The sequence below is a fragment of the Rhinoderma darwinii genome, chromosome 12, assembly GCF_050947455.1.
Source record: "Rhinoderma darwinii isolate aRhiDar2 chromosome 12, aRhiDar2.hap1, whole genome shotgun sequence".
Classification (NCBI taxonomy): domain Eukaryota; kingdom Metazoa; phylum Chordata; class Amphibia; order Anura; family Rhinodermatidae; genus Rhinoderma; species Rhinoderma darwinii.
Window position 1 is genome coordinate 58297611 of NC_134698.1, and position 20019 is coordinate 58317629.

Below are 20019 nucleotides of genomic sequence, written 5' to 3' on the forward strand. Positions count from 1 at the left end.
TTATTTGATTATGATTGATAATATTTATCCAATATTATACTTTATTGCTAATTTAGTATCATTTGGAAGGAAATTCACGATCAGCTGTGTCCATCGGGATTAGTAAACCACAAAGCCGGTAAATGTATTAGCGGTTCTTATTGATTTATGGGGAATAACTCAAGAAATTAGATAATATCCTGTATTTTAATGAAAGACACTGTTAGAGGAGTATTTTACCATATTACTGACCTCAGCCAGAGCTGCAGAGAAATGATTGCAATTTTTGTGCATTAGGTGATAGGCGTTGCCCTTGTATTCCTTCCCCAGCTCCTCCATGATGTTATCAATGTCTTCTTCTGTGAAATCTGTTGTGCCAAGTGCTATCGCTTCCCTGTAGGAGACACAAATGATAGACAAAGGCCTTATACACATGACCGTACTTCTCATCCGTGTGCGGTCTGTTTTAACAACGGGCATTACCCTGACCCATGCAGTTTAATGTAGTTATTCACACGTAAAAAAAAAACACGGAGCATGTGTCTGTTTAAAGAAATTCAAAGCATGCGTATGCTGTTAATTTTTTACTAAGAAATGCAGAGAAACCAGGAAGTGCTAGCATAGGAGAAAAACGGATCACACACGGAAAACCCCACGGACCGTATACGGAAATTCATATGCATGACAAACGTTTTTTTTTTTGCAAACTCAAATCAGAAACGCTCATGTGAAAAAGGCCATACAGTAATAATTGATGTTCCTGTGCATCAAACATACCACACAAATCTACCTAGCTAGAAAATCAGATGTGTTTATTGCTAGTAAGTTATGGTACAGTATCTTTGGATGGAGAGCGCTTTATCTTAGGAGGAAAACGGTGTGCAGGAAGTGGCAGGGCAAGGAGACTCTTTATTCCATGGTCATTCTGCTTTAGGACTTTTTGTAAAAGAAATTTAACTGATCTATTTGTGTTCAAGGTTATAGAAATATATAATGTACAAACTCTTACTTGAATTTGAAAGTCTCTCCAAGTTCCACCGCACTGCCAGGTGTGATCTCAAAAATTCCACTAAATGGGTAGGGATGTCCTCCGTAGGCAAACTCTAAAGTGGAAAAGGTAGAGACAAAAAGGATCATTTACGAGAAAATAACATATTTTCTTATCTCTACTGCATCAATCTAAGAGGACTCTTAAGGACTTGTAGGCTGATAGCTCCACATGTATGTCTATGTTGTGTCCTTGTGTATGTCTGTGTTGGGTCCACGTGTATGTCTGTGTTGAGTCCATGTGTTTGTTTGTTTGTTTGTTTGTTTGTTTGTGTTGGGTCCACGTGTTTGTTTGTGTTGGGTCCATGTGTGTCTGTGTTGGGTCCACGTGTGTCTGTGTTGGGTCCACGTGTGTCTGTGTTGGGTCCATGTGTATGTCTGTGCCGTGACCACATATATGCCTGTGCCGGGTCCACGTGTATGCCTGCGCCGGGTCCACGTGTATGCCTGTGCCTGGTCCACGTGTATGCTTGTGCCGGGTCCATGTGTATGTCTGTGACGGGTCCACGTGTATGCCTGTGCCGGGTCCACGTGTATGCCTGTGCCGGGTCCACGTGTATGCCTGTGCCGGGTCCACATGTATGTGCTGGGTCCACATGTATGCCTGTGCCGGGTCCACATGTATGTGCTGGGTCCACATGTATGCCTGTGCCGGGTCCACATGTATGTGCTGGGTCCACATGTATGCCTGTGCTGGGTCCACATGTATGCCTGTGCTGGGTCCACATGTATCTCTGTATTGCATTTTTCTACATGTGTCAGGGCCATGCTGGGTCTCAAAGGCAGTAATGGCATAAAATTACTCCCGCCATCATCTCCGCACATGGTTATTTCATCTTATGGTCGTTGACTCCTAATTGCGTTTATCGAAAAAACGTAGAATAATCCAATATGCGGGTGCTGAAAGTCTAAACTGTTACATTATATTGTAAGTAGAATAAAAAAAAAATTATTTTTTTTTAATTGGCAGTCAAAACTAACTTACTAAATGTCAGGGTTGTCATATTGTCGGTCAAGACCAAGCCTAAGCAGACTGGATTGATTTTCAAAGATGGGTGTGTGTTTTTTTTATATAAATTTCATTCGGCATGAACCCAAAAGATGGTAGATAAGAATGACTGGGCCTTATTTTTGAATTGGATGCCTTCTGAACTTAGAAGAATGACAGGAATGAGAAACAAAAAAGGATCACTGGCTGAGGGATTTTCTCTCTATGCCCTGTGCTTGCCACAAAAGTGAGTAGCACTGGGCATGCTGCGATTCATAGGACACATCACCAGCCTTGTACTACAAAGGTTACTGTCTCCTTGGTGCAGAGGGAGGTGGGGAAAACGGTGAGAACAGCCGTACTGGAGCTCTATAGTAGAGCTTCATGTTATATATATTTTTTTTATGCAAATTATCAGAATATTCTTAAATAGTTCCTAAGGACTATAATAGTAGATACCATCAGAAAGAAATATAGCTGTTATCAAGCTTGATACCCGTCTATTATATATTTACAGCATGATTGTAACTTAGGAATGGCGGTAGTTTTTACAGGAAATTTAACAGGAGCTTCAGTTTTAACTCTTGGATACCTGTTATGCTTACCAAGGAGATTTGTCTGTGTATATGTATGAACGTATCTAAAAATAACAACCCCCACCCCCTAAGTTATAAGCATTCAGGAATCAAATTATATACAATATTACAGACAATATTATGAAGTATGAGCCCAGCATGTACCTTGTTAATTTACAGAAGTTTATTATAAAAAAAAGTGTAGAACTGTCTTAAAGGGTAACTAAACGTTCAACAAACTTGTGACATGTCAGATGTTTTGATTGGTGGGTTCCGAGCACTGAGACCCCCACCAATAAGGCTCAATAGAAAGTCTATGAACCCGTACTCCGATACATCGGCTTTCCGGAAAAAGCCAAACAGAAACTAATCATCTCAGCGCTCACACGAGAGCTTCTGCCACTTCGTTTTAACAATTGGTGGGGGTCTCAGTGCTTGGACCCCCACCAATCAAAACTTCTGACACGTCACTATGACATGTCAGAAGTTTGTTGACCGTTTAATTACCCTTTAAATTGTAACAATACCTGACTGTATATCAGAATGCTACTGCATGATTTCTGTCTTCATCAATAATGCTAGTAAAATTACTGGAACTGCTGGTGACCTCTGTTATGCAATGCATCGGGGGTTTTATACTGGTCAATACTCTAATGTAAACGGGGCCTATACTGTGTTTATATCACAATGAGAGTCACATTTGTCGCTATGGATTGGTGTTTGGTACCTTCCCAAGAAAGTGTATGAGCTTACTGATGATAACAAGTAACCTTTTCTTAGAAGAGACAACTAGAAGCCACTCACAATAAATCTGCCACAATATAATGGTCTATCCTGTCATAATATAGAATAACAAGAAGTTTACACTAACGTTTACAGTTGAATCCTATAGTAGAGCAGGGAGCTGTCTGTTACCTGCTCTTCTATTCACTGTGTAACATCGGCCACTCACGGCTTGGCACAGACCGGCGTGGTGCCGTCACTGCCTCGCGCCTGTCTGTGCAAGCTGTGAGCGGCTCATTACGCGTATATTCAGAGTCTGCTGCACTTCTTCCATATATATCAGCATTTCAAGCATCTTATTGGTCCATGGTGTCCTCAGTGCCTGCCACATTTACTTCTTGTTTAGCCTCACGGATGATGGGGGTTGAGGAGGTAATATACAGGGATGATGGCGGGCTGGTACGTACAGGGATGTTGGGGGGGTTCCCTATATATTAGCCCCATCATCCCTGTATATACTAGACAGCCAGCATTCCTGTATATAACCCCCTTCATCCCTGTATATAACCCCCATCAACCCTGTATACAGGAATGATGGGGATAATATACAAGGATTATGGCTGTCTAGTATATACAGGAATGCTGGGGGTTACATATAGGGATGATGGTTGTTTAGTATATACAGCAATGGTGGGGTTAACGTATCGTGGATGTCAGGTCCATGGAACTTTTCAGTGCTAAGATTAATAATACCCAACAAATATTTGATTCAGTGAGGTCCATATGGAATTCACATCTCTCCATGACCTCAGGGACTCCCTAATCCTATTACCATTTAATTGCTATTGGTTTCTCTTTATTTGGTCTGTCTATATCTAGACTTATAGCCCGACTCCTCCTATCAATGCTCTCCCTCCTGTTCCGATCTGTCTTCCCCCTTTTTGTTTTTTTGTCCTATCTCTGTCTTGTTCTTTTATGTCATATTGTGTTATACATGTCTGCAAGTTATAAATATTTGATGACTTTTGATTGCTAATGTCTTCTTCGGACTCCGTTGTTTAGAGATCCTTCTGGTCGTATTAATGCTGTCATACTTCTGCTAATAGCAAGAAAAAACATATCACACTCCAAGTTCCTCAGAATCTGCATACAGAAGATTTGAAGGTGGCACAAGATGCAACATTGATTCATCAACCACCTGACATTAAGAACCAGAACCAATTTTGTTCCTTTATAGCATCAAGTTCAATTGTAAAGTGCCCTCTGAAGTGGTAGTTATTGAAGCATCTGACATTAGCACAGCTGGATAAACTGCTGTATAAGTGGTCTTAAAAAATGCACTCCCAAGGAAAATGTGTTACTGCTCTCTTGATTGTTGCGAAAGTCAAGGGTCTTTATACAATTTCTGATTACAGTCGGCAAAACATCAAAGAACGACGTGACATAAGGAAGCTGGCAGTTGTGGGTGTCCATCTGTAACATCATAAACAATTTCTAAGCCGAAAAGGATGCTGATGAAACGGATCTCTTTTGTGGTATTTGCCTAATTTAGTAGTCTTTGTGCTCCAAAAGTCATGAATTCGCAGATTTGCCCATAAAACAGGTACTTCTCAAGCGTACATTCAGACATGCCTCCAGAATGATGTTTCTTCCACCAACAGGACCTTTTTTCTTTAAACCCATCAGCCTTTTCTACTATAAATGTTATAGATTGTCCCAGAGCTTCTTTCGTTAGAGAAAATTTAAAACCAGACTTCTACCTCCGCTTTTTTGTGGACGTATCCGCCAAACAGTTTGTATCGCGTAGATGAGTTCAATCATTCTCCCGCTCTCGTGTTTTTCATTTACTTGGACACTATGGATGCCGGAGGACATCCAAACGTTGGCAATAGTTCATTTCTACTTTCTCCACTCTCTCGTCTTTTCCAAGTCCTGTGTACATCTTAGTGCAAACTAGAACCTGTGTAAAAAAATTTTTAGAGCAAACACGGCACCTTTCGGAGTCCGGTCCATACATTTCATTATCCTACTTACAAAATAAAAACCCGAACATTCCTAGGACATACAGCATTTAAAAAAAACTGATAGACAGCTACGGTTTAAGATGTCTCGACGGGTTTCTCCCTTCCGACTTCTTCTGGGGATCCATTCACAAAGTATAAACCCTGAAAATCTCTCCATCCACTTCAAAGTGCAAACTGGCGCTATAAAAAATATACCATAAAAATATATATATGAAAAAGAGCATACAATAGCACATAAAAAACATATACGGAATATAAAAAGGTAACTAGAGTATTATATCCGCGTGCGCATGCACACACTCTGCAGAACGACAAGACTGTGTGATCTCGGGAGCGAGATCACAAAGCACAAGCCGCTCTCACAATGTCCGTAGCTGATTGGAGAGTGTCAGAGTGATAAGTAACACTCCCCCATACCATTTAGAAATAAAGAAACGCCCCATTGACCGTGAAGCCTTCACACTTTTAGGAACACTTTCCACAAGATTCTGGAGTGTGTCTGTTGGAAGTTTTTCCCATTCGGCCAAAAGAGCATTTGCGAGGTCAGGTACTGGTGTTTGATGAGAAGGCCTGTTTCGCAAAACGTTCTAATTCATCCCAAAGGTGTTCAATGTGGTTAAGGTCAGGGCTCTGTGCAGGCCACCTGAGTTCCTCCACACCAAAATCATCAAACCATGTCTTTATGGTGAGTCAAACTTAAACACTGCAGCTGCTTGACCATGGAAACCCATTTCATAGAGCTCCAGATGCACAATTCTTGGCTGATGTCACTTCCAGAGGCAGTTTGCTCCGTAGTGGGTGATGCAACAGAAGATAGGCAATTTCTATGAACTTCAGCAATCGGCAACCTCGCTCTGTGAGTTCGCGTGGTGAATTGCTACGTGGTTGAGTTATTGCTACTCATACATGCTTCCACTTCACAATAATAGCACTTACATTTCACCAGGGCAGATTAGAAATTTTACAAACTGACTTGTGCCAAAGATGGCATCCTATGACAGTGCCACATTTAAAGTCACGGAGCTTTGCAATGTGACCCATACTACTAACAATGTATGTCTATGCAGATTGCATGGCTGTGTACTTGATTTTATGCACCTGTTTGCAATGGGTATGGCTGAAACACCTGAACTCAATAAATAGGAAGGGTGTCCACATACTTTTGGCCATATAGTGTCGTTGGACCAGGATGCTGTAGAAATGCCTACAAAACTCACTTTGTGAAAAGGCTGTTTATGAATTGTAAAAAATCCTGTTTTTCCATTTACCTCCAGCTAACATCTGGACTGTGTAAACCTGGTTTTAAAGTTCAGGTCTACTCTTCTACCCTACCCTCTGGTGCTTTAAATTAACACCCCCTAGACAAAACTGATGCAATGGGCCTCATTTATCAAAACGTGCTGTGCATAGCAACAAATTACAGTGCAGATTTTTTTTTTTCAAGAGTAATGTATGCAATGTAAACTAAGCTAGTTTGTTTGTTTTTTGGACAGTTTTGATAAGTGAGGCCCAGTGTGTTAGGATATGTTCACACGGGCGGATTAGCTGCAAATTTTCCACAACATTCTATTACAGTAGCAGCAAAGTGGATGAGATTTGAACAAATGTTATCCACACGCTGCGGGAAAAAACAGCTGAGAAAACGTGCATATATTGACCTGCGATGCGTTTTTTTTTCATCTGCAACGTGTCAAATTATGCTGCAGAATAGTTGCACGTTTGTTGCGAATTTTCCACATTGAGTTCAAAGGGAGGTAAAAGCTGCAACAAATAACAAATATTGCAATTTTTGCAGGCAGAAAAAGGCACGATTCTGTTGGAAAAAAATCGTTTGTTTAACTGGTTGACGACACAGGACGAGTATGCTCGTCCTGAGCGGCGAGCACTTCGCGCATTAGGACGAGCATACTCGTCTTGTGTGACAGCCGTCTCTGTGCGCGCGATCGAGAGCGGGGCAACGGCTGTAATACACAGCCACGGCCTCGCTCTGACAGCGGAGAGGAGAGAAACATCTTCTCTCCGCCGTTAACTCTTTGAACGCCGGGATCGCGGCGTTCAAAGAGGGGGGACTGCACATTGATCGCGTCACAGAAAATAACTGTGACGCGATCAAAGCCCACAACTCATATGGCCAGACAGCCCAGGGTCCATTGAAGGACCCAGGGCTGTCTGAACATATTTCCTGTTGTTAGGGCATACTGAGGTATGCCCTAACAACTGCCTGTGTACAATCAGTAACAGGCTAATGTACTGGCATATAGATCTATGCCAGTACATTACAGTTACAAAATAAAAATCAAAATGATAAATACCTTTATGGGATTAAAAAAAAAAGTTAAATTAATGTAAAAAAAAAATAATGATAAATAAATAAATAAAAAGTAAAAAAAATACACAAACACATTTTTTATAATAAATAAACTTTTTAAAATATAAGTCCCAAAACATGAAATAATATAGACATATTTGGTATCGCCACGACCGTAACAACCTGTATAACAAATGTATAACATTATTTATGATGATCGGTGTATGGTGTAAAAAAATAAATATTAAAACTGCAGCGGAACTGCTTTTTTTCTGCATTTTCGCCCCAAATTTTTTTTATAGAAAAACTATGATGCTAGGAGCCCGGCTCCCTGCAGTGTGTTCGGTCCGGGACTTGCGGCCGAAATACGTTCCGTCCATTACGGACGTAACATGGTCGTGTGAACCCAGCCTAATACCCATAGTGCTGGCCTTAAGGGGGGGGGGTGCATGACTCCGGGATAAAAAGAACACCTAAACAAGTCATACACCACCCTCTTAGGCCCCACACTAGACATAAGTGTTCCTTTAAACCTTTGTATGTAATATTTATACAGTTACACACAAATAACAATTTAACAAAATAATAGCTGTAATGATAATGTTCACATAAGCATTAGTCATCCCCAGCAATAAATATGTTCCTAGAAAAGCTGAGAAAAAGCACATCGCCTCTTTAATCTACCAGATCCTATTAAAATAACAAACGTACAGCCAACACTGACAGCCAACCTTACTGTCTTATTAGTGGCATTTTGTTGGAAAGTCTCTATAAACATAATTTGCATCTAAATCTGTGCCAAGAAAGACACTTTACCCGAGATGGCAAGCCTTACTGATTCCATTTTTCAGATATTTTCTATTAACCTAGTGTTTGACGAGAGTTGGCAAACATGAACATTACAGGAACTTCTACCAGCTAGAATCTAAATTTACTCTATCCTTGGAGATTATTGATGTTCAGGAACCATGGCCAGTGATTATACTATGGGAGACCCCACTCAACATGGATTTTTTAAGTATGTGTGGTAAAAAGGTGGTTTGGCTTCAAAGTCCCATACAGTGCAACCCATTTGCTGGGGAAAAAAACTGCGTGTCCGCACAGAAAAGTATCAGTGCGCTATGACCGGTAAGACTGTCATAGAATAGGGAGACCCGTCACTGCTCAGTAGCTGCAACATATTTATCAACAGAGTTTACAGAAAACCCTTCTACACTATCACTTCGGAAATACAATAATATACTGTCAGCAGAATCGACTTTTACAGCACATCAATAAGTAATCTGTACCCCAAAATGGAGGCATTGAAAACAAATTATCCGGCAAAAAGCAAGCCCTGTTACAGCTATGTCGATGGAAAAATAAAAAAGTTATAGTTATCTGAATGTGGCGATGCATAAATGGAAAAAAATTCCTGCGGGCCTTAATGCCAATATAGGCTTGGTACTTAAAGGGGTTAATTAGATGAATACACATTATGTAAAACATATTCACTGTCAATACTTGCAAACTGCTAATTAATTTTTCTCCCGAAGCATGGAGGTGAGAATGAGATGTCTCCACACCGTCAGACCAGCAGCTTTCAAATGGACTCTGCTTTTGTTTTCAGAAGGGAAAAATAACTAAAATATATTTTCCATATCATCCACTTAAAGGGGTATCCACAGTATAGGTGATAATTTTATGATCCTTGGGGGTCCCACCGCTGTGATCCCCACCGCTCGTTAGAACAGGGGTCCCAAACCCCCAGATCCTCCTCACTGCTCAACCGCGGTGAGGAGGACATTGAATGGTGCAGCGGTCGAGCATTTGCCTTGCAGCTCTATTCAACGTCTATGGGAATGACAGAAACAGCTGAGTACAGCGGTGGGAGCCCCCGCAATCGTAAAATTATAACCTATCCTGTGGATAGGTGATGATTTATGATTTTGGGATTACCCCGTTAATATTACCAGTTCTACCGTAATATTGTAAATCTTCCTATAAATGATTCCACTGAAAATCAAAATTGGATTTTTTTTTATATGGCAACAGCAAAACCATGACAAACCTGCAATATATAGGGAATATAGCAGTTTTAGTTTTATTTTTTGATTGTATGAATGCATTTTTCTTCTGTTTTTTGATATCTCCTTTGGCTCAATGTTACATCTGGTTGCTGGGGTAAAATATGGGGATGGGAAATAGGGGAGCATAGAGAAAGGCAATATGTGTTTTGATCTTCTTTCCAGTGACAAATATAACAATGTATACAATGATAACTTTTACACAATTCCTTGATTATCAGATTGAAGGGGCTTATCAATTATATGGCTCCTATGATGTATCCAGCGAGAGTATGTAGGTATACTTAATATGTAATATTGGGGCAGTACTTCTCCTGCATGTGTACGCCCAGATGCACATGCAAGTTCTTGTCTTCACCCTTAACCACATTACGGAGGTAGGGTCTTTGCTGGAAGGTTCATCCCAGGATAGTTTTAGATCAGTGGCACCTGCACGTCAAGAACCAGCAGGCAAAGCTATGATGCAAAGCCTGAGGTCAAAGAGAAGGTCAGAAGACTGGATTACAAGGGAGCCGACGAGAGACGAGGTCACAGATGAAGTCAAGGTCAGGGACGGAAGACAACAGCTGAGACATTACAGCACAAAACCTGGAACCAGGAACAAGCAGAAATATCAGGAATCAGAGCTAGAGGCAGACGCAAGGCAAAAAGAGTCTCCAGGTTTAAATCCCCTGCCTAAGTGATGTCATCAATGAGCGTCGGTTGAAAAACCTCAATTTCTGCAGATCATTTTGTAAAGCATTTGCCTGGCAATTTATTGTGACTTTGGGTAGATTCCCCTTTGGAATAATCTTTTTGTGTCGCTTGAAAGAAAAAGATTAAACAAAAAATAAACAGCAGCTTTGCCTTCAAACGTTATTGTTGAGATTTAATGTCACATTCATGTTGGGGACATGGTCTGACACAAATAGCCTTGAATTCAGGGGCACTGCAGACAAAGAACACAATTTATGTCATCCACACTGAATAAATTACTAGGGAGAGGTATAATTATTTTACAATGTCACCGACTTGACATTTCAAAAACTGCGGAGAAGGTGAATATAGATTAGTGGGGGTGGATGGGCAGCAGGCAAAGGAGACACTGGATAATATGTAGCTCTAGGATTAATTTATTTCTCACTTTAATATAATTATATCGTATGAGAAAGACGAAGACACTTTTACTACAGTGTGTATAACTAAATTTCACCTTGTGTTATCCATCTATACTATAAAATGTTCTTGAGTGCAGGAAGGCTTATGACTGAGGTGACCCATTACCATTTAACTCTCAATGGGACAAACTTCCAATAATTACTCATCTAGCCATTTACAAACAGAAATATTTTGTTACAATTGAAACAGATTAACCGGGGAAAAAATGTGTACCCATGACCGTAAAATACAAACCCTATGTTTACCATAATTAAATCTTTCGTAAGATCAGAATTTACACGTTACTTTCATTGTGTACGAATTATAGACATGTCAAGGCTAATACAGGTGGTCCTCAATGAATTAGAATATCATCAAAAAGTAAATTTATTTCAGTAATTCAATTCAAAAAGTGAAACTCATATATTCTATAGATTCATTACACACTGAGTGATCTATTTCCAGCATTTTTTTCCTTTAATGTTGAAGATTATGTCTAACCATTAATGAAAACCCAAAATTTCATCTCTCAGAAAATTAGAATATTGCATGTCACACTCAAATCAGCTAATCAACACAAAACACCTTCAAAGGTTTCCTAAGCCTTTAAATGGTCCAACAATCTGGTTCAGTAGGCTACACAATCATGGGGAAGACTGCTGACTTTACAGTTGAGTGCTGTATCCAAGCATATTAATGGAAGGTTGAGAGGAAGGAAAAAGTGTAGTAGAAAAAAAGTGCACAAGCAACAGGGATAACCGCAGCCTTGAAAGGATTGTCAAGAAAAGGCCATTCAAGAATCTAGGTGAGATTCACAAGGAATGGACTGCAGCTGGAGCCAGTACTTCAAGAGCCACCGCACACAGACGTATCCAGGACATGGGCTACAACTGTCGCATTCCTTGTGTCAAACCACTCATGACCCAGAGACCACGTCAGAAGCGTCTTACCTGGGCTAAGTAGAAAAAGGACTGGTCTGTTGCTCAGTGGTCCAAAGTCCTGTTTTTGTTTTGTATGGAGATGCTGATTTCATTTTCCAGCAGGACTTGGCACCTGCCCACACTGCCAAAAGTGCCAATACCGGGTTTAATAATCACAGTATCACTGTTCTTGATAGGCCAACAAACTCGCCTGACCTAAACCCCATAGAGAATCTATGGGATATTGTCAAGAGGAAGATGAGAGACACCAGACCCAACAATGCAGATGAGCTGAAGGCCACTATCAAAGCAACCTGGGCTTCCGTAACACCTTAGCAGCGATCGCCTCCATCCCACGCCGCATTGATACAGTAATTCATGCAAAAGGAGCCCCGACCAAGTATTGAGTGCATATACTGTACATACTTTTCAGTAGGCCTACATTTCGGTATTAAAAATAATTTTTGAAATTGGGCTTATTTAATAGTCTAATTTTCTGAGAGACTAAATTTTGTGTTTTCATTAACTGTTAGCCATAATCATCAACATTAAAAGAAAAAAATGCTGGAAATAGATCATTCTGTGTGTAATGAATCTATATAATATGAGTTTCACTTTTTGAATTGAATTACTGAAATTAAATTTACTTTTTAATTATATTCTAATTCATTGAGAATGTATATATTCATGAGATTTCAGCCTATTTGAATGGATTTGTGGCATGATTAGAAGGGCATGGGGGTAATTGGTGCTATTATGGGTGCTGTCCGTTCAATAATAGCATTTAAAGCTATGATTCTCCTGCAGAAACATAAACCACTACCTTATTTAATATGAATGGGTTGTGCATGTCAGAAAGGGGGTTTTCCCAACTTCACGATATTGGCCACAGGGGAGGAAGCTGCAAAGAGCAAATTTGGTTTTGGAGGATTTGATGCGACTATCTACTACATGGTAAGTCCATCCATTGAAATGGGCACCATGTAATCACATATTCCTACAGTAGACCCTGCAGAAGATTTGTGCAGCTTCTTACAGAATCTCCTTTGAATCAGAAGTGATTTGCTGGGCGGGTCAGCTGTTGAACTCGCCAGCTAGTCTTCTCTTAGAAAAAAGGTTATCAACCCCTTTTACATAGGGTAAAATTATCACCCATGAGGAATTCTTCATTTTGATTTAATTGGTCTTTAACAGGCTTTTTGTTTTTCCAGATACTTCAGAATGAGAGGGATTAGTTACTGACCTTTAAAAAGTATAACATAATCATTGGACTTAGGGTGCGTTCACATATATCAGTTGTATCAGCTTCAGTTCTTTTTGTCTTAAGTGATTACTACGGATGCAAAAAAAGGTGCAAAAATGTATCAGTTGCCATGATTTTTACTGCAAAACCATCGGTTGTCGTTCGTTGTCATCAGTTTTTACCATCCGTTTTTAACATCAGTTTTTACCCCAATGGTCCACAAAATGGTAGTCTATGCTCTGAAGCGCCCCATGTAGATTCTGCCCCATAGCGTCCCCTGTAGATTGCGCCACCCCCACTGTATATAGTGCTACCCCCTTTCCCTGTAGATAACGCCACTGAAGGTCCCTCTAGCAGAGGAATCCCCGGCCAGAGCATTGCAGACGCTGTGGCCGGGGATTCCCTCTCGGAAGACCACCTGATGCCACTGTCCATATATGGACAGTGATGTGAAGGGCTTCCCCGGCACAGCGCTTAAAGTAGCGCTGTGCCCGGGGAATTATCGGCGAGCGGAGGAGCTCCCTCTTCTCCGCTCTGAACTCATTCTGAAGCAGAGACCTGATCGTTCCCTGCTTCAGTATTAAGTTCAACGGTGTCTGCGTCCTGAGGACGCAAACACAGTTGACAGCGGGACATACCCCCGGCCGACCACGGAGCAGCGGGACACCACCTGGAATCCTGGACTGTCCCGCTGAATCTGGGACGGGTGGGAGGGTAGTCGTCAGGGTCTCCACCTGGAGCGTAATCCCCTGAAAATGCTATGACAGGGGATTCCGCCCCTAGCTCACATCCACCTTCCCGCCAGGTGCTTCCGGAAGGTGGATGCGGCAGCATCCGGCCACAATTAAAATAGGATACGGTGCCGGACCACGCTGGGAGCCGGAACCAAAAACGCTACAGGTAACGTTTTTGGATCCGGCTCCCAGGGAGTGCCGGTGCCGTACGGCGCCACAACTGATGTCCCCTGTGCCAGAACAGATCCCATAGAAAGCTATGGGATCCGTTCTAGTATCAGTTTGCCTCCGGCTTTTCTTCAACGCATCGGAGGAAAACTGAAGCGGACGCCGGACATATGTGAACGGCCCCTTAGCAATTTGAATTTTGTTTAAAGGGGTTATCTCCGGTCAGGCCAAGCTCCTTCATGGGCTTTGCCTGTTATAGCAGCTCGCTGCCATCCAAGTGAATGAGTAACCTGATGTTTGAAACTAAAGTGGACACACCAAAAGATAGTGACAATATCCATTGTATGGGAGATTAATATTGGATAGTAAATAAACATAGTATGAAGAAATGTGAAAAGACAGCAGGTAGCAGGACAGAAGGCGAGGAAGGAAATCTCTTGCCACATCATATTGATTTTTTTTGTCTTGAAGTGAAAGAAAGGCAAATATGCAGTGAGGTCAGAGCTGAGCATTCTTACATCCCTTGGACAGTTGTGGGTTGCGGAGGTGCATTTAGTATTATAAAACAGTAGCATGGGCAGTATATAAATATTTTAGATTAGTAGTATTAGAGAAATCTAAAGCTTTACATATTCACCTTTCCAAACATGTGCTACTGAGTGAAGCATGTTATAGCAAAGACTTCACAAACACGGTCCCACGTAAAATTATTTTTCTAACTCCCTCCGTTATTTACATATTGGTGCCGTTATATTTGGCGCCGATATGTAAATAAGCCCCTGAACTGTCAATGGGGCGTTTCTAACTAACTAAAAGGCAAGGGGACGTGATGTCTTCGCTCTGACACTGTCCAATCAGCTGCGGACAGTGTCAGGGCGGATTGCGCTGTGTTCCCTCCTGCGAGAACACACACAGACTTGGTGGTTGTGCTGCAGATAGCGTGCGCGCGCCCGCCCTCACGCATGCACGCACGGCCATTCGCTCGCACATAGACGTCACCACTCCCGCCTCCACGGAACCAGAAGAGACAAGGAGAAGAAGCGGAGACGAGGAGGAGATCTACTTACATCCATGGATGTGCGCGCGAGCGGCCGTGCGCGCATACGTGCCCACTCTATCTGCAGCACAACCACCAAGTCTGTGTGTGTTCACGCGGGAGAGAACGCAGCGCAAGCCGCCCTAAAACTGTTTGCAGCAGATTGGACAGTGTCAGAGCGAAGACATATCACGCCCCTTGCCTTTTAGTTAGTTAGAAACGCCCCATTGACAGTTCAGGGGCTTATTTACATATCGGGCGCCTAATATAACGGCACCGATATGTAAATAACGGAGGAAGTTAGAACAATTATTTTACGTGAGACAGGGTTTGTGAAGCCTTTCCTATAACATGCTGCACATGTTTGGGGAGGTGAAAGAATCTCTGTATTTCTCTGCCTTTGTCTCCCTTCCCCTCCAAAGTCTCCTATGGTCAGCGTGTAACCTGATCCCTCAGTGATCTGATAATCGTTGGTCCTTCAAGACGGATTTTAGCAGTGAATTGAGTGAATGATCAGTGCAGGAAGGGGAGGAGAAGAAGTGGCTCATCAGTGCACAAAGAGGCATTTTTCTTTAATAAGACAAATTACAAAGTTTTTTTATATTCACTTTTAGGGACGTATTTCAGCCGCAAGTCCCGGACCGAACACCGTGCAGGGAGCCGGGCTCCTAGCATCATAGTTATGTACGACGCTAGGAGTCCCTGCCTCGCTGCCGGACAACTGTCCCGTACTGTAATCATGTTTTCAGTACGGGACAGTTGTCCGGCAGCTAGGCAGGGACTCCTAGTGTCGTACATAAGTATGATGCTAGGAGCCCGGCTTCCTTCACTGTGTTCGGTCCGGTATTTGCGGCCGAAATACGTCCGTCAATTACGGGCGTAATGACCTCGTGTGAACATACCCTTACTATTGATTTATGCAAAGTTTGCTGAAATGACGGGGACCTTATAATGAGATGCCTTCTCAACTCCTGTGGATATGACATCTTATGATCCTTTTCTATATAAAGAAAAGGATTCCAAAATAATCAAGACATTTTTCAACATGTTGTAAAATTTCATCGTATAATATTGAGGGCCCCTGGTTGTACTTGCCATCTCACAACACATGTACAATATTGAATCGAGAATGGACCATAACAGGAAGAGTTGGGTACCTCCAAAGAGCCTCAGAAAATCACGAGTATAGTTATAGATTCTGTTTTTTTTATTGCCATATTCTATTACAGGTTCAAAAGCACTAATCTGATAGTTTCAATAATACCTCCATTCCACCCTAGTTTTCAGGAATGAGCCCTAAAGGGTTACCTTAGTACTGTCAAGAGGCTGGGTCTACCCTTAAGATGGAAGGGAATAAAAACAATGATTTGTGCTTGTCATTGAAGTTTTGGATTCATAATGTTACAAAAAATTGCATGAAAATGAATTTCATGATTAAAAGCCATGACGAAAAAAAAATTCTTCAACTTACCTCTCCCATAGATTTCTATCCCTGAATGAAATACTCCAATGCCCAATGTTGAGGTGTATTCATTAATCCAGTACTGAAATAAATAAATATAATACACTTATTGATCAGATAGTGTTGAGATGAAATCCATAGTAAACATTTACTTGTCTTTCAATTAACCTTATCATGAATAAGTCATGGAACAGTCTTTAAAGGGCTTTTCCAGTAATAAGAAATTGATGGCCTATCCTCAGGATAGGCCATTAATATGTGATCGTGGGGGTACGAATCCCGGCAACCCCGCCGATCAGCTGTTTTTGAAGAGGCTCGTACGAGTGCTGCTTCTCTTTCGTTACTATCAATGCTCATACTGTGAATCACCGACACACTTGTAGCAGCAGTGGACAGTATTATATTTTTCACCTATTTACTTGAATGGGAGAAGGCTGTAATACTGTGAACCGCCACTACAAGTGTTTCAGCAATTTACAGTATGAGCAGATAAGGAATGAAGGGGAAGCAGCACCGCGGCCCCTTCAAAACCGCTGATCTGTGGGGGTGCTGGGAGTCAGATCCCCACTGATCAGATATTGATAGCCTATCCCGAAGAAAGGCCATCAATTTCTTATGACTAGAAAACCCCTTTAAAACCTTATCTGTTACTGAAGACTGTAAAGACATCCTAGAAAACAGCAGAACGGAAAACAGCAGAATGGAAACCTAGCAAATGGAGACAAATGGAAAGCAACTGATACAAAAGAATTACCATTGAAATCAATGGTCATTTTAACGGAACCGTTACTTTCCGTTTCAAGTATTGATCCTCTCTTCCTTTGACGGAACAGAGGTAAACGTATAGTAATGGTAGTGTGAACATAGCCTTACAAAACGTTAATAAACAGAAGTAGGGATGCCTTCTCTCGGCAAAGCACTACAAAACATTAAAATAAACAAAAAGGTAATAAAACCAGTGTCATAGCCATGTCACTCAGAGGTTGCATCTCCGCCTGTCAGAAGATTTGCAAAGTAGTATACAGAAGAAGCAGTTGAGTACTGTAGAAAGAGAAAGAACAACAACAACAATGGGCTGTACTCTGTTTTATAGCATTGCACACTATTTTTCACCTTACACACTTGATAGGACACATGTCATCCTTGTGGAGGCAAGTACATTTTACTGTTTTGGGTGTCTGTAAAAAAATAAAAAAATCCACCAAAAATCCCTTTTAAAGGGGTATTTCGATTTTAAATATTCAGGCATATCTCTAGGATATGCCATAACATTCCGATCAGGGGGGTCCAGGAGGAAACAAAGGGACAGATGTCCCTTTGGTGGTTCTCCTGTGAATGGGGCTTTGGTGCACTTCCCTGTACAGCAGGATAGCAGCATTGCTGTGCAGGCAGTGAAGCTACTGCTGCGACCCATTCATTCTGCGGATAGTGGAGGTCCCGGCGGTCAGATCCTTACAGTTAGGAAGTGATGTCATATCTCAGCAATATGTTCTCAGTTCCTATAGTTGTAAAATCCCTTTAAGCTCTCTAATGCAGTCTACATAAACAACATATTCATGGACAAAGATTCCTTTGTATGTCCTGAGGCATTTTACGAGTTTTGTGTAGTAAAATAGTTTGAGCCGTCGGTTTATGTAAATGGACTGTAATGCAGGCAATAGACATAAGCAAAAGGGAAAGTCCATCACTCCTTTCGGCTAGTACATGTCCAAATCCCGGTGCTTTTTAGGTTCTATGTGCTAGGTTACTCACTAGTAATAGCTAGCAGCATAATTTGGATTTAGTCGTTACACTTGAATAATAATAATAATAATAATAATAAATATTACATGTTAATAAACACCAGCATAATATAAATCACGTACTATTAATGACTATGTAGAATATTCAATAAGGCAGCGCAATATGAGCAGATAACGCATCACCACGGCACGCCAAGCTTTATGGTCTGGTGCTCACCGATGTGTCTACATTCGCAGCACCTGCTTTGCATTTGAGAAACATTGATAAATGACTTTCCACCAGCTCTCTGTGTGATGATATTTCTTTTAGCCTGGGTGACTTTTTAATTTCACTGCTGGTTTCTGAAGCGTGGCCGCTGTTCCAGGTCACATCGGAGATCGAGCTTGCGTATGTATATTAGTAATACATAAATAAAAGCAAACATCTTGTTTGTTTTCCTATTCGTTATAGTTTCTATTTATTTACACACCTCTATAACATACTATACCTCATACTATACCTCTTGATCATATAGGAAAATGTAAACATATATTTTACTACAAGTTTGGCGTTACAGAGACAAATGGATCTCTCCCTGTGTGAATAACTGGCAAGATGGCACTAGCACCATGATCCACTTTTTTCCAATGCTATCTATTTTCATCTGAGACCCTTTTAAACCCAGTTTAAAGGGTAACTAAACTTTCAAAAAACTCCTAACAAAGTATGAGATAGTAGGCCCACACCCGTTTTATTATTTGCAAGCTATATAATTATGGTCTTAAACCAAATGACAAAGATTCGACAATTTTCCTCTAAGCAAATAACTTATTATCGCCTCTTATTTCATAAATATGATTACTCTAAATCTAACACGGGAATAACATACTGGACCGCAGTACTCACAGAGGTCTCTGTTTATGACAACCTATCTGCCTTGCAAATGGCAGCAAAATACTTCCCTTAAGCGATGTGTTGGGAGATGGCATACAGGGAGATGGCATACAGGGTGACGCAGAGCTTATATATCTCTACATAGAGGCTTCCTGATGGGTAACACCACCTCCTCCCCTAATGCAAGCCTTTTCCACTGTTTGTGTTCTTGTTCTCACATACAAACCTTTTGGCGTCAAATTCCGTCTTTTCTAACCACAGACCTGCTACATACTTGTCCTTCTGCAGCTATATGAAGCCGATTTGGAATTATCCCACAGGAAAATGACATACGACTCTGACTTGAGAAGCTTTTCTTTCGGATTGGATAGAAGCGTCCTTATCCAAGGAAGAGAAGGTTAAACACTTTTTTCAAATTTGGAGTAGATTCATAGATCTCCTCCGTGATAGGATAAGGGTATGTGCACACGCTAGCTGTCATTTACGGCTGAAATGACACTGTTTTCAGAAGAAAACAGCTGCGTTGTTTCAGCCGTAAATGCTCCTCCTCGTAATATACGAGGCGTCTGTGACGCTCGTATATCTTGAGCTGCTCTTCATTGAGTTCAATGAAGAACGGCTCAAATTACGTTGCAAAGAAGTGCCCTGCACTTCTTTGCCGAGGCAGTCAATTTACGCGTCGTCATTTGACAGCTGTCAAACGACGACGCGTAAATTACAGGTCGTCTGCACAATACATCGGCAAACCCATTCAAATGAATGGGCAGATGTTTGCCGACGTATTGTAGCCCTATTTTCAGGCGTAAATCGAGGCATAATACGCCTCGTTTACGCCTGAAAATAGGTCGTGTGAACCCAGCCTTAAACTCAAGCTGAAGAACTGCTTTGGTTTAACAACCTGGTACTTAGAACAATGTCTTTCAGATACGACACCTGTTGTATATAATTTATACCTCATTTTATTTGGTGATTCTTTGCTATCAATTTGATAAC

At 41.3% G+C, this 20019-nt stretch overlaps 1 protein-coding gene across 1 annotated transcript in view; it reads right to left on the minus strand.

Moving 5' to 3' along the window:
* LOC142664343 (deubiquitinase DESI2-like) overlaps positions 1-20019 on the minus strand; it is a 59898-nt gene that overhangs the window by 5839 nt on the left and 34040 nt on the right. Inside the window, exons 2-4 of the mRNA XM_075843392.1 lie at positions 16420-16492; positions 989-1082; positions 232-373 (exon numbers count right to left, since the gene is read on the minus strand). Coding sequence (XP_075699507.1) covers positions 232-373; positions 989-1082; positions 16420-16492 — 309 coding nt within the window. The remainder of the gene's footprint in view (positions 1-231; positions 374-988; positions 1083-16419; positions 16493-20019) is intronic.